Consider the following 16,063-nt stretch of genomic DNA (forward strand, 5'->3'; position numbering starts at 1 on the left):
TCCACATATTTTGTTTACTGTTTTATAGTGTCATATTTTATAAATAATGCATTCAGTATTTCTCATTTTTATACATCCACTACAAACTTGTTATTCTAATCTCAACTGGACCCTCACCGCAGGAAGGCAATCCTACTTAATTCTTTATCCCTAATGATCACAATGGCTGTTGCAAACTTTCTCTTCTCTCCTCAAAATTCTCATAGCATGCCCTCCACCCAACTAAGGACTTCACCTCTTACTAAGAAAATTGAGGTCATTAACCACGAGCAACTTCTTTAGACCTACTCTTGAAATCACAATCCCCTGGTATTATCCCTCTCTTTTCCTTTACTCCAGTCGAATGAAGAGGTGGTCATTCTTGCCAACTCTTCTTTGAGTATTCTTGATTCTACTATATAACATATTGTCCTGTCATTCCCAACCTCATTTGTCTTCAATCTCTCCCTTCCTACTTATTCTTCCCTGCTTCCTATAAACACAACCAAGTCTCCATCACCCTTAAAAAAAATCTCACTAGATTCTACTATTCCTGCTAGTTATTGTCCTCTCTCCTCTCTTTCTTGGCAAAACTCATTGAAAAAGTCACTTCTATTTATTGCTTTCATGTCCTTTCCATATCAAGCAGGTTAGGGGCATGAAACCTCCATGATCTGGAAAATCTATGTAAATTTTTCTGGCTTTTACATTCTTTTTACAAACTTTAACTTTTTATTTATTTTAATTTTTAAAAGAAATATTTATGGCATTAAGAGATAAAATATATTGATATTCTACAATACAATTCATATAGTTTATGTATTTCTGAGTTTCTATACTTTTTCTGTGGTGTTTGCTGGCCTTTGCATGTTTGCAGCTTCTGCAAAATTCTCCCCAAATTCCCATTTAATTTCTTATGCCTACCCATAATATACTGAAACCATGACAGGGAAAGTTGCAATGTGGAAGGGATATCTGTATTCCCCCAAGTATACACACCATTCCTAGAATTTTCAGTACCAAAGTATCCCCTTCTAGCCATCATTCCCCCTGTGTTGGATCTCCCCCATTATGATCAATCAATCAATCAAGTATTTATTAGACATTTACCATGTTCCAAGTGCTATACTCAGTGCTACCAAGTACAAAATACAATAAATGAAACAATCCCTAATCATAATATACAAGTTCCTTCCTGGCATTATCCTTTTTTCTCTACATTCTCTCACTTTGTGACCCCAGCAGCTCCAAAGGGTTCAGTTATCATCTTTATTCAGATCACTCCCAGTTCTATATATCTAATCTCTCTCCTGAACTACAGTCCTTTATTGATAATTGTACTGGACATTTCAAACTGGAAATCCCATAGACATCTTAAACTTAAATGTCTAAAATAGAAACCATCTTTCTCCCAAACCTTCCCCTCTCCCAAATTTCCCTGTGTTTATTAAGGAGAGCAACAACTTCTAAGTAACCCATATTTGCACTCTTAGTGTCATACCCAACTCATCACTGTCACTTCACTTATCTGATCAGCTTCCAGGTTTTGTCATTGCTACCTCCTCAATGTATCTCATTCATTCATTCATTCATTCTCTCCATTCACACAACTACCACCCTATTTCAGGCTCCATCATCTGTCACCTGAACAATCTCAATAACATCTTATCACACCCTTACCACTCCAATCTTCTGGAAAAAAAACACCAAAGTGATTTTCTTAAAGCAGTCTGCCAATGCCCCAACACATACACACAGGCTCACACCGCTGATGAACTTCAGAGGCTTTCTAACACTTGTAGGATCAAGTATAAACTCCTCTATTTGGCCAGGAAATTTCATTTGTTCCTTGACTGTGCTTTCTCTCTGAAATGACCATTCATCTAATCTCGACGTATATGATACATTCATAATTGTTTGTGGACACGTCCTCTCTCCCTTGAGACCATGAGCTCCTTAAAATCTGGGACAGTGACTTTGTCTTTCCTTGTATAACGTCCATTAACCCTCAGGGTTCATGTCTATGGGACAGATTTATAAATTATGGCCCACCAGTGTAGTGACTATGCCCTTGGGAAGATAGTTATGAAACGGCTGGTGTTTGTGACCAGCCAAAGAGTAAAACTGTTTAACAACAGGCTGGGGGTTAAGCTTCCTGACTTGCACTTGGAAAGATCTTTCTCTTATTTGGTCCTCCTCATGTCCTCCCTATCACAAACACAGGGATATCTACCAATATAAAGACAGGATCAACCACAAGTGTTTTTGTGAAATAGTTTAAAATCTAGTAAATATGTTCTTTGAAAGAATTTTTTAAACCACAAGTAAGTGGAAGTAGGACAAGGGTAGAATGGGGCTAGGGTTCTTCATGGCTAGATTTTGTTTTGCTTATATGGCATTAGTAGAGAAGCCAGTGCCTGAGATTTTTAAAAAACAAGCAAACAGCCCCACACCATTCTGCTTGGTTTTTTAGAAGTCATCCTTCATTGTCTGCAGATGAGGCAGACACAGGCTGCAGCCATGGGATTAACAATCATCTTTCCTTTCTCCTCACCTTGCTCTCCTCAGCAATTCTAAATGCTTCAGCCCTCCAAGTAAAAAACCTGTCCTCCCATTTGAGACCTATTCTTGAGTTAATTTCCTTTTTTCCCAAACTGGCAAAAACTACTAATCCCAGGGTTTTCCCAGAGGGGTAAAGTTCACATCCCAAGTGCTTACAGAGTCCAGCACATAGTAAGCACTTTAATATAATACTTGTTGACTGACATCTACATTAAAAAAGGTTTAATCATGTGTGAGAGAGGACTAGGATCATCTTGGACTGACCTCCTTGATAACGTAACCATTAAATCCATGAAATGAATGTATCGCGCTGTGTTGGTGTAGAGAACTTGGCTTCACATCTGGTTTCTGAAAGATTTGTCTTAGTAATAAGTCCAGATTAGGTATAGTGCCAATACTTCTTTTCCAAACTCACTGCCAACCTGTTTCTCATAGTAAAAGACTGCAAATGAAGGCAAATGTTTAGAAGCCTGTGGTTTGTGGTTGTGGTACACCACATTTATTTTATGTAATGGAAGAGGATCGATCCTCCTTAATTCACAGTGAACCAATTAGACCTGCCATTTTCATATCGTACTTCACCAAAAAGAATGGAAAGAGTATTTGTCTGGAGGGTCAGAAGGTCTACTTCTGCTATTCCAAAGCCTACTTCTGCTACTTATTATGACTCAATTGACCCTAGAGGGAGAATTGGGAGGTAGAGTTGTGTTTAGAGAAGGAGGTTGGGCTGGGGAGTAACAAGATGCCAGGCCTCAGGTCATCTGGCCCCATTCCTGAACTGGCTCGAGAAGCCTATCCTAACAGTAAGGGGTTTAAAGAGGGTACGTCTCTAGCCATCAATTTTCATCTGTGAAATGATAGAATTGGACCAGATCATATCTAAGGTTATTGTTCAGCTCCACCATTCTGTGACGGAAGAAATATAGTGAGGGTCATTTAGATATTGTGCACAAAGCTTAGTCTGAGTTTCTCTGAATTAAGATACACTAAGTATTTCAAGCACTCACTTCTAAACAGAAGCAGCATTTTAGAATGAAAGAATTCCAAACTTAGACTTAAGTTCAACCCTGGCTTCTGCTACTTTCTACCTCTATAAATTCGAATAAGTCACTTAGTTGGGTTTCTCATTTGTAAAATGAGGGAGGCAAACAAAATCATATCTAAGGTACTCTTCAGCACCAAATACTACCATCCTAATTGAATAATACTTAATCAATTAATAACATTTAAATTTAACTCATTCAATAAATTACCATCTTAATTTAATAGGTTTTAAATGAGTCACAACTTTAATAAGCCTCAGTTTCCTAGGCTGTAACATGGAGATAATATGGAGATATAATAACATGGAGAAAACCTACCCCCTGTACCTATTTCATATGATTACTCTAAGAATAAAAAATAAATCATAGGTGATAAAGTGCTTTGGGAAGTTATATAACTAGAATGTCAGCTCTGGGTTTTCCTAGGCTAGGTTCAATCTGGAGTGCTCCCCACAAATCATGCCTCCACTCAAAGGTTCCCTGAAAACCTTGAAATGTGCTTGTATTTAGGTCTCTATGGATAAAAAGGTCCCTTAGCACTCAAGTTAACAATATATACTAGATACAGAACAGCTTTTATTTCACCCCCCAAAAAGAATGCAAAAATCACAAAACATTCCCAGGGGTTCATGAGGAGTCAAGACATCTCTCCTTCCCCCTCTGGTGAGACCCATCAGAATGAATACCAGGAACCTAAACAGTCCTTCAGACTTGCAGCATAAGATATGGTTGAGATTCCCCTGGAAAGGAAAAAGCACTTGGGGCCAATAGAGAGATCACTCAATTTTCAATAAGCCCCACCTTCCCCTAGGAAACTATATAATCCTCTAGATTTATAACTAAGGTTTGGGACTCCATCTAAAGAGAATTTTGCACTTGGGGCAGCTAGAGCGTCAATTCCTCATCTTCCACCAGACATATAATGCTACCCTAAGGTTTTTGGAGGCATTCTGGTATTTCTAAATATTCAATATCTCCCTCCCATTTCGCCAGAATGGTCTGAATAACTCATAGGATCAGAGCTCTCGAGAGGCTGTCTAGTCAACCTGCCTCATTTTACTGATGAGGGAACAAAGGCTCACAGAGGCTAAATAACTTGCCAAAAGTCATACCATTAGTGGTAATAGGACAAGGGCAAACACACAAGATCCAGCTTTGCTCTTGAACCTCAGGTCTCAGGCCCTGATGGTTCTTTTAGCTCCACAGCCACAGGTTTCCTCCTCTTCCTTCCAGGTTAGATTCAAGAAGGTGATGTTATCTGATACAAGTCTTCTCCCTTTCTCCAGGAATTTGGTGTCATCCAGAACCTCCTGCTCTCTTTTTTCTCTCTTCCTCTGGGTATAAGAATTATTGCTACTCCACTGCTGGATCATCTCTGCCCCCAACTTTGTTTGTGGGCACTTTGTTCCCCACTACAAGAATTTTCCTGGACACTAAGAAGTTCTGTCACAGTTTCCCCAACCCAGCCATCTCTTTAGCTGAAGAGCTCCCTGGGCAACTGGAGCAACTTGGATGCTTCACTACCTGGGGGCCCAAGTCCACTTTCTGATCACTGCCTGGGATCACTTTCTCTGGGATGTTTGGCAGGAGTCTACTCTCTTTAATGGTCCCTCTTCCAAAGGTGTAGTTCAGATCTACAATAGCCTAGATTGAATAAGTGATCTCTAAAAGCCATAGTTCAAAAACCCACCCTCAATATGGTGTCAAATGACTATGGTGTCAAATGACTACGGTGTCAGATTCATCTCCTGAAAGTGCAGGTCTGACCACATTGTTGTTGTTCAGTCATTTTTCAATTATATCCAACTCTTTGTGACCCCATTTAGGGTTTTCTTGGGAAAGATACTAGACTGCTTTGCTGTTTCAATCTCCAGGTGGAGACCAACAAGGTTAATTGACTTGCCCAGTCACACAGCCAGTAAATGTCTGAGGCCATATTAAAACTCAGGAAGATGAGCCATTCTGACGTTAGGGCTAGTGTTCTATCCACTGTATCACCCAGCTGCCCTTTCATGCTCTACCTCATTCATAAACTCCAGTGGCTCCCTATCATCTCTAAGATCAAATAGAAAATCTTCTGTTGGGCTTTCAAAGCCCTTCATAACCAAGCTCCCTCCTACCTTTCCCGTCTTTTTATACTTCATGCCCCTCAATATACTCCTTGATCTTGTGGCACTGGCCTCCTTTTTGTTCCTTGAACAATAAATTCCATTGCCCAACTACAGGCATTTTCCCTGGCTGCCCCCCAGGCCTAGAATGCCAACCATACTCCTGACTCCTGGTTTCCTTCAAGTACCAGTTAAAATTCCATCTTCTACAAAAAGCTTTCCCTAATCCCCCTTGATTTTGCTGCCTTTCCTCAACTGATTACCTCCAATTTTTCCTGAAAATTGCTTGTCTGTACAGTTGTTTATAATTGTCTTCCCCAATCATAATGTGAAGTCATTGAGTATACAGATTGTCTTTTGCATCTCTTTGTATTCCCAGGGCTTTGCACAGTGCCTGGAACATAGCAGGCACTTCTTAAACATTTGCAGACTGATTCATATCCTTTACAGTTAAATATAAAGTTGAGAAGGCTAAAGAGTCCAGTGTTACTGAAGATTGAGCATTTGTCCTACTTTGTCCCTATTACAAGGGGGCAACAGGTTTGTGTAAACATCACTCAGAACGACCAACAGACATTAATTACTCAGGGGAACAAGAAATGGTCCTTCATAAGCCCTTGAAGAACAACTTTGAGTATGGTGGAGCTTCCTATGGTACAAAAAACCAGTACAGAGACCCTTCTGAGACTAGAAGGGCATTAGCCAGAAAACGTGACCAGCAGCAAGCCCCATGGGATCCCAGCCTCCTATCCCCAACCAAAAATGAAAGGTAATGGTCAGGAGTAAGTCCTTCTATGTAGATAAGAAAACATCATGGAGAATCTCCTTGTCCTCCTGTACACACTAAATTGTCACCTGCCTTCCATATCTTCCCTTAGGCTTTTAGCCCTCTGTGTCCCACCTATCCTTCAGACCTAATCCAAATCCTACCTTTTCCATCAAAATCTTTCCGTTCTGAAGCAATCCTTCACTCCTCTGAACTTCTGGATGAGGCATGATCTTACTGTTGCTTGTGCATTTATAGAGCCTTATGTTGCAAGTTAATACAACCAACCATGTGGCAAACTCCTTAAGGAGAAGGAAGGTCCATGTCATAAACTTGCTAGCTTCCCCACAGCACCCAATACAGTGCCTTTCATAGCAAATTTTAGGCAAGTATTTGCCAATTAATTTTATTTTTAACAATTAAAATGCCTAAGACCATTATAAATAATGTGTCAAGATCAATATTGGATATTGATTTGAAGACTGGAATGAAGGAAACAACCACAATAATAAAAAATAACAACAGCTAGCATTTATCTAGGACCATGTTGGTGAACCTATGGCATGCTTGCTGGAATGCAGCATGTTGGAGGGGGTTTCTCCCTGCCCCCTCTCCACTCTCACCTGAGGACATTTCTCTCATCACTTGCCCCTCTGCCCAGCAGCCCAATGAGAGCACTCCCTCCCTCCCCTGTCTGGGGTAAGGCAGGGGGTTCATATTCAGCTTGAAGGTTGCAGTTTGGGCACTCAGTCTCTACCATCTCTAAAAGGTTCACCATCACTGGTCTAGGGTTTTTAAGGTTCACAAAGTGCTTTCCAAATATTGTCTCATTTAATCTCACATTAAGTAGGGGCTATTATTATTCTTATTTTATCAGTGAGTAAAAGTGAAAAGAAGGTTAAATGATTTGCTCAAAGTCATGTAGCTCCTAAGTATCTGAGGCAGGATATGAACCCAGGTTTTCCTGGCTCCAGATCCAACATTCTGTAATGTGCCAAATATACCACCATTTAAGGAAGGAGGTATCCCCACAGGAAAGGTAGAGAAAACCCCATTTCTGCTAGTTCCTATATGTCTCTGGGTAAATCGATTAACTTCTGTCTTCTTCTGTCTCCTCCTCTGTAAAATGAGGGGTTTTGGACTATGATCAAATGCATAAACCTAGATAAATCACTTTTAAAGCCTTAAAATGCTCTAGAAATCTCACTCTTGGGTGATCTCAAAGGTCCTGTCTCCCTTTAAACATTATGATCTTGCTTTTTAAGAACATAAGCCATGCCTACCAGCCAGGCAGAATGACTAAAAGGGCAAGGAATGCAATGAAGGACACTAGTCTTTGAACTGTCATCCTAGCTTTCCGTAGAGCATGCTGAGTGACTTCTTTACACCTTGGTTCCCTCTGAAGGAGAAGAAAAAAGATTATTCATTCTACTCGATGCTGGAAGAAATGGCTAATTAAAATCTGTAAGGAAGCAATCCAATATATATTGCTCAGCTTGCAGACTAGGGGTGCTGACTGCATTTTGGTGTGGAGCTATAATCAATCACAACCATGGCCAAGGAATGCATACCTCCCGACTTTGATGTCGAACACAGCCTCCCTGTTGCCAATATTCCGTACTAGAAGAACCTTCTCGGTTTTATGTTTGACGGGACAAATGCCAAAGTTCAGTTCATCAGGAAAATCGAGAATGGCCCGGGCCCCTCGAGCTTTAATAGGCACGATAAACTTTTCTCTTTCAGTGACACAGGTCAGCACATGGGAATAATCCTGCAAGGAGAAAGAGGAGCGGAGAGGTGAGGAGAGGCAAGGGATGGGGGACCAGGGGGGGGGAGGGGGGGGCTGGTTTTTTATTGTGCATTTCATAGAATGACATCGTGGAACCCACTTCGTCTTGCCCATTCCAACATGGCACCTGTTCAGTCCAGAGCAGTATAGGAACTTTGAGTTTTGTCAAGGAGTAGGTTCATTCAAATCAATGTGATGAGCTTCCCTCAGTATGAATTTGATTCAACATGACTGAAATGCTGGGCAAACTCATAGATTATGTAAACTTGGGTGATCTATGGGGCAGCTGGGTGGCACCGTAGTGCAGAGAACAATGGGTATGGAGTCAGGAGGACTCATCTTCCAGAGTTCAAATCCAGCTTCAGACACTTACTCAGGTCACTTCACCCTGTTTGCCTCAGTTTCCTCATTTGTCAAACGAGCTGAAGAAAGAAACTATAAAACACCCCCGTGTGTGTCTGCCAAGACAACCCCAAATGGAGTCAGAAAGAGTTGGATACAACTGAAAAATGACTGAACAACATGCAACACATACTAGCTAATGCTGATATTGTCCTTTAAGGTTTGCAAAATACTTTATACCTGTTGTCTCACTTGATCCTCAAAACCCCCCTCAGAGGTGGATGCCATTATTATTCTCATTTAACAATGAGGAACCTGAGACTGAGAGAGTAAATAGATTGTCCAGGACCACACAGCTAGCGAGTGTCTTGGGCAGGATTTGTACTCAGGTCTTCCTGACTCGAAGTTTTCTTTATTTCAGGTTTTCCCAAAGTCTTCTCTTTTTCAAGTGTGCTATTTGATGTGAGGTATTTGTAAGTCACTGAAAATTTAATCTAGGAGGAAGCAATAGTATTAAATAATAGATCGTTTCTTTTTTTTTTTAGCTTTTAAATGATATTTTATTTTTCCCTCAATTACATGTAAAAACAATTTTTAACCTTAGGTTGTTTTTGTTTTTTTTTTGCCAGCCAAATCCTTCCCTTCTCTCCCTCCCCAAGATGGCACAAGCAATGCAATATAGATTTTACATTTACAATCATTTAAGCATTTTTTCCATATTAGTCATTTTGTGGGAAAGAACTTGAACAAAAAAAAGTTGGGAAAAAAGTGAAGTGAAATATAGTCTTTTTCAATCTGCATTCAGACTCCATCAATTCTTTCTCTAGAGGCAGATGGCATTCTTTCGTGGCGAGCCCTTGGGGATTGTCTTAGAACACTCTACTGCTAAGAATAGCTAGGTCATTCACAATGGTTGGTCATATAATATGCTGTTACTATGCATATCGTGTTCTCCTGGTTCTGCTCTCTTCACTCCATACCAGTTCATGTAGGTCTTTCCAGGTTTTTCTAAAATCATTCTCCTCATCATTTCGTATAGCACGATCATATTCCTTTGCAATCAATGACAGATGATTTCATAGAAACCACTGGAAATACCAATTCATGGAATGGATTCTTTCCTTTGCTTAATTTCATGTAGTTCATGGAAAAAGTACCAAGATATGGTGGACCACCTTGTGCCTAGAGTTAATAAAGTATGTTTTCCATGAAAGTCTGATGTATCTAAAGGTCCCTCTTATACCTCTTTCTCTCTCCATGTCATTCTGTCCTTCTATCTGATTCTCTCTCTTCCTCACCTTTCTTTGTCTTTGTCTTTTTTTAACCTTGCCTTCTCTGTTAGTATTAATTCCAAGATGGAAGAGCTGCCAGGACTAGGCAGTCGGGTTTAAGTGATTTGCCCAGGGACAAACACCTAGGAGGTGTCTGAACTTAGATCTGAACCCAGATCCTCCCAGCTCCAAGCCTGAATTGAACTACCTAACTACTCCTTTTCCCCTTTTTCTCCTCTCTCAGGTCCTGCTTCCCAAAGCAACCATAATAGAGAATTAAAACTTGGGTCTTAAAACTTTTGTTATTCCATTTGTCACAGAGATATATGTATGTTCCTTGTTTGTTGGTGGTTTTTTTTTTTTATTTCAAAGGTAATTCAGAAAAAAAAACATTTGGAATAATGTGAAAAAAAGACAAAATTGTTCATAATCTTTGACCCAGAGATCCAACCACTTCACATATATCCCTGAAGAGGTCAAAGACAGAAAAAATGGCCCAAAATATCACAAAATAGTCTTTCAGCAAAACATAGTGTAGAATACCAGGCATCACGTGTCTGGTATGCTACACAAGAATTGAAGTGCCTATTCACCAAACAAGTTCTGGTGGATATATACAAGACACAAATTGAAATAAGCAAAACCATAATGTTAAAATGGAAATTAAACGTAAAAATGAAAAAAATCTCACAAAAAAGAACACACTAAATGCTGAGTAACTGAACTGACCAACCATGGCCTAGAGATATGTGAGGGGCAACTAGGTGGCTCAGTGGATTGAGAACCAGGCCTGGAAAATGGAGTCTTGGGTTCAAATATGACCCCAGATACTTCCTAGCTGTGTGACCTTGAGCAAGTCACTTCACCCCCATTTCCTAGTCCTTACGGCTCTTTTATCTTGGAGCCAATACACAATATTAATTCTAAGATGGAAAGGAAGGGTTTAAAAAAGAGAGAGAGATGTGGAAGTACTTCCTTCCTTGCAGGAGAGAGGTCAGGGGACAATAGGTGTAGAATGTAGTAAATAGTGTCAAATATGATTATTATACCACGCTGATTGTGCTTAACTGATTTTCTTTGCTGCAAGGGAGGGGCAAAGGTACATCTGGTAATGACTGTGATGCAAAAAGGTATGAATAAGGTTTTTTTTTAAGTCAAATGACTTTTATAATTATTGCTTTCTTTTTTTGAAAAAAAAAAAACACTTAAATTATGTTTACCCCTGTGGTTCTTGAGGACAGGTGCCATCTTTTGCTTCTTTTTGTATCACCATCACTAAGCACAGTGCCTGGCATACAGCAAACACTTAATAAATACTTTTTGCTGAATGTTCCCCCCCCCAAGGTTTTATGGTTCTCAACAATGACAACAAGGTCCCCAACCCTCCTCTGTAGGGAGGAGGTGAAAAACAGCTGGTAAGAATCCTCAGAGTAATAACTCTGCACGTCTTTAAAAACTGTCAAGTCATTTTTGAGTTCTTTCTCCATGCCAAAGAGTTCCAATGCCATTCCTCAAAGGCCCCATTTCCCCACGCTTTAATTATCTTTGTAGCTTACCTCTGCAATCCAGCCAAGTCCTTGAGAGGTGGAGACGAGAAAAAGGACAAGGCTCTACAGTAAGAGTTCTGAGACTTTCCATTTGGGGATTGTCTCGGACCCCCAAGTGCAAAGCCCATCTGCGCCTTCCCTGGCGTTTAGAAAGGGTCTGGTGATTGATAAGTGTTACATAAATTATATAATAAGTTAATAAGAGACGGGCTGACTTGCCACTAAAAATTGCTTAACTGCAATAAACAAGACTTGCCTTGATTTTTGATAAGATGAAATCTTGCCTTCAAAATGAATGTTGGGAATTAAAAAAAAAAAGAATATTCTAGGGAGAAGTTAGTGGCTCAATGGATTGAAAGCCATGCCTAGAGGTCCTGGGTTCAAATGTGACCTCAGACAATTCCTGGATTTATCATCCTGGGCAAGTCACTTGACCCCCATTACTTAGCCCTTACCACTCTTTTGCCTTGGAACCAGTAAACAGTATTGATTCTAAGACAGAAGGTAAGGGTTTAAATATATATATTTTAAAGACAACTTTGAAAGACTTAAGAAGCTTGGTTGATGCAATGACTTGGTTGATGCAATTCCAGGAGATCTGTGACAAAGCATGTGGCCCACGCCCTGCGGGTAAGAGAATGAGCTCCGAGATGCAGAATGAGGCAGGGATGCTTTGTAAATAAGTGTAGGAATTTGTTTTATTTGATTATACACACTTGTTAGAGAGGCTTTGTTTTTCTTTTGTTTTCTTTCCTCTTCTTTCCCCAGTGGGCTGGGGAAGGTGAGAGGAAGAAAGAAAATAGATTTTCATCCGTTGAAAGAAATTAAAAAACAAAATTAATGGTTTGGGATGAAAAAAATCAATATCTAGTTTTCAAAGTAAATTGTTAATGCAGAACCAAGATTTTAAAAAATTGTCCTATCAATTTAATTAAACAAACATTCAATTAAATAAATATTTATTAAGCAAATTCTTATGCTTATACCTGGCAGGTAGGTACCACAGTAGATAGAGCCCTTGGTTTGGAGTCAGGAAGATGAGTTCAAATCCAGCCTCAGATACTTATTACATGCCCCTGGACAAGTCATTTGACCTCTATCTGCTATTGTTTCCTTAACTGTAAAAATGAGGATAATAATAGCACTCACTTTGCAGGGTTGTTGTGAGGATCAAATAAGAAAATATTTGTAAAGCCCTTAACACAGTGCCTAGCATACAGAAGGCACTTAATAAATGCTTGTCACCTTTCCCCATCTACTATGTATCTACACTATTACAGAGTTACAAAGATTGAAACAAGATTCATATCTTGCCCACAAGAAACAAATCTCCTGTTGTTCCCAGACCAAACAGTCTAGAGGCAATGTCTAACCATGGCTAGGCATAATAAAAACTGTTTTCAGCCCCCAGGAAAATGCATTTTTCAGAGAGATAAAGGATGTGAAATCAAAGTATTAAGATTTCCCATTTCCAGCATCTTAATAGAATTGACAAACATGCATAATTAGTTCATCTAGAGGAGGTGAGGATGTTTGCTATCTTTAGTAAACTAATTTTTAAGACTTACTTCCTGTTAAAACTAAAAACTAAAATACTGTATTGACAATCTAATTTCACATAGTTGAAAAGCCCCTGAAAACAGTAAGGAAATAGCTCTTCAAGGGCTCTTCTGCCATCACCACAAACTCCAGCCTTTTCCATAGGTTAGCATTCTATCCAAGTGAGTCTGTGAACCTTGTGGATGGGGGAGATTGTGTCCCGTTTTCTGTTCTTATATTACCCTGATGCTCAGTCTCCTCTCCAGGACTCTCCCTCTATTCTATCTTCCCCTAAAAAAAGTCAGACATCAAATGCAGCAAACCTAGATTCACTGACTTTGGCTATTATTAGCTTTTTCTCTCAACAGGTATTCCTCACTATTGCCCCCAGGCCATTATTAAATATTCCTGTGTGAAGAGCTAGGCTCCCAGCATGTCTACAGTAGCCCCTAGGTCTAGTTTGTTCTCTCAAGGTAATGCCGAGTTCAAAAGAAGCCTGGGATTCACTGACTATGTCTCTGACTCCAGGAGAGCCCTGCAGATTACCTGCCCTAATCAGTAGATAAGGTCAATATCCTTCTTTATAAAATTCCAATCTTTATCTTTTGTAGAGTGTCAATTTTCAAGCAGTCCAGAATTTGGGTACAAATTATATTTTGTTTATTTCTCAGGTTGCTATGGCAATCCATCACCCAGTGGCTAATGTCCTCCTGATGAATATCTCTTCATACTTAACCTAGTGTTCCCTGGACAACAGATGTAGTCTATTGCCAAGACCACACTCAAAACTTTTCTAATCTGTGTATATTTTTACGAAATCATAGTTGTAGCAGAAATAAAATGCATTATTACTAAATTTTTATTTTGCATGATCTGTCTAGTGCCTAGCACACTGTAATGCTAAATGGTGGTCTTTATGGTGTATTTACACAAGGGTCATTGGAAATTTCTGGACAAATGAAGGACAGAGTCACTGTGGATCCAGGGTTGAAGTCATCTAATAAAAGAAAAGGAAAATATGTGCAGATGTGGATGGATACAAGAGAGTAGCTAAAGGGAAATTCTTAGGAGTTTTGTCAAACTTTTTTAAGGTCTGGAATGAAAAAAAAAGGCTAAGGTTTAATCTGATCAATTCTTTTGCCAAAATCAACCCACACATCCACAAATGAAAGAACTCCATGGGATGCTTCTTAAACAGTCATTTAAAAAATGTTCCAGTCTCTCAGTTGATGTATTTAATATGATTATACAAGTTTACATAATATGAGATTATATATTACTCTAATGGGTCATTAATAATTCAGGGAAGATTGTCTAGTTTGCAAGCTAAGCAAATACTCCAGTCAATGAGTTTTATTTCAGTATAGTCAGAGATCCAGGTAATCAAATAGCCCAGGTATTTAATTATTTAGTTTTTGTTCTCTTCCTCCTCCATTTGAGAGCTTATAACATGAATTACTGCATCAAAAAAATCTTGTCTTATGTAACAATGCTCACAGGTGTAATTTCGGTCTCTCCTTGTGGTCCACAGGGTTTTTATCAAGTGGAAAGCCAGTGCTATCAGAGAGTGTCTGTGAAAATTGAGGTGACCTGAGCTGTGCAGCAGAATCACAGGTTTGATCCCAGTCCATGCATAAAGGAAAGGGGGGGGGGCAGGAATGACAAAGTGCCAGTCTTAAAACTACAAGTGGGAGAAGACAATGACTCTTAACTAACCAAGTACAGCCAATTCAGTTGTCTGTGGCAACCAAAGGTAAAAGTGATCCCGATAGGTTCTTTCACCTCTTCCCTCTTCCCCTTGCTAACATTCTGCCAGAAAAAATTGGCCTGTTGGTGGTTCAGAGGTAGAGCCCTGGATTTAGAACTCAGGAAGCTCCCTTCCAGCTCAAATCCTGCCTCTGCCACTTACTGGCTCAGATCATTCAACCTATGTGCCTTAGTTTCTTCATCTGCAAAAAATGGCGGTGGTGTCCCAGATCTTATGATTAATTGAAACTCACAATAACTTCATTCTGGATATACTAGGACTGAATCTGTGACTCTATTGGTATAGGGAACTCACAGAGAAGGGAGCTCCTTCTATCTGTGCAGATTAGCCCCTCATAATGTACCCAGAGTATAGGGACTAGAATTTACTGAGTGGAGGGTGGCATGATCAAACCTAGGCTTTGGAGAAAATTGCTTTGGTAGCTAAGTGAAAGAATGGAGAGAGGAGAGACTTGAGTCAAAGAGACCAACCAAAAGGCCATCACCAGTACAGACATAAGGTGATAAGGATTTATACCCAAGTGATGGCCATCTGAGTGCAGAACAGGGGATGCATATATTTAAGAGAAAGGAAGTTGATGAGGACTTAAACCAGGGTCCTGGATGCTACATAGGACAGCTGTAGAGGCAGAGTCAACAAAACTTGGCAACTGGTTGGATGTGGGTAATGAGGAGAGAAAGGAATGGAGCATGACTCCTTGGTTGTAAAATTCAGTACCTGTATAGGCTGGTGATATTCTCTACAGAAATAGGAAAATTCAGAGAGAGTCAGTTTTGCAGAGAAAATAATAAACTTGGCTGTGAATGTGTTGGGTTTGAAATGCTACTGGATATACAATTGGTATTATAAGTGCAGAGCTCAGAAGAAAGATTCAAATTGAATGGGCAGAATTGGAAGTCAGTTACAAAGAGATGATTATTGAACTCATGAGAATTGATGACATCACTAAGAAAGGGAAAGAAGCAAGCTGCAAGACAGGGCCTTGGATGATAACCATAGTAGATAGAACAGGAATAATGAGATAGTATTCGAGATTGAGAAGAAATGACCAATATGGAGGAAGAAAACCAGGAGGGAACAGGGTCACAAAAACCCAGAGAGAAGAGAATATTCAGGAGGAGAAAATGGTCAATACGACTAGGAACCCTTTAGTGGAAATAATAAATTTCCTGGGATTGTATTATTTGAACTCAAATTGCATATTTCCATTGGGTTAGAACCCATTACCATATTTTACATAATTATAATTATGAATGATGCTAATTTGAATTCACGCTACAGAGACTCAGTCAAGTAGGACAGAGACAAAAAAAGGGACCATCATATTAAGCAATTAAAGGCTACAATAT

General features: G+C 39.6%; 1 protein-coding gene across 5 annotated transcripts in view; it reads right to left on the minus strand.

Annotated features, from left to right (window-relative positions):
- Positions 1-16,063, minus strand: part of HYDIN (HYDIN axonemal central pair apparatus protein) — a 451,163-nt gene that overhangs the window by 366,915 nt on the left and 68,185 nt on the right. For all 5 annotated transcript variants that reach the window (XR_008917906.1, XM_056824703.1, XM_056824709.1 and 2 more), the window contains exon 6: positions 8,030-8,229. Coding sequence is in view for 4 of the 5 variants with exons in the window: in XM_056824703.1 (XP_056680681.1) it covers positions 8,030-8,229 (200 nt within the window). In the remaining variant the exon portion in view is untranslated. The remainder of the gene's footprint in view (positions 1-8,029; positions 8,230-16,063) is intronic.

This window comes from Monodelphis domestica, chromosome 1 (assembly GCF_027887165.1).
Source record: "Monodelphis domestica isolate mMonDom1 chromosome 1, mMonDom1.pri, whole genome shotgun sequence".
NCBI lineage: Eukaryota > Metazoa > Chordata > Mammalia > Didelphimorphia > Didelphidae > Monodelphis > Monodelphis domestica.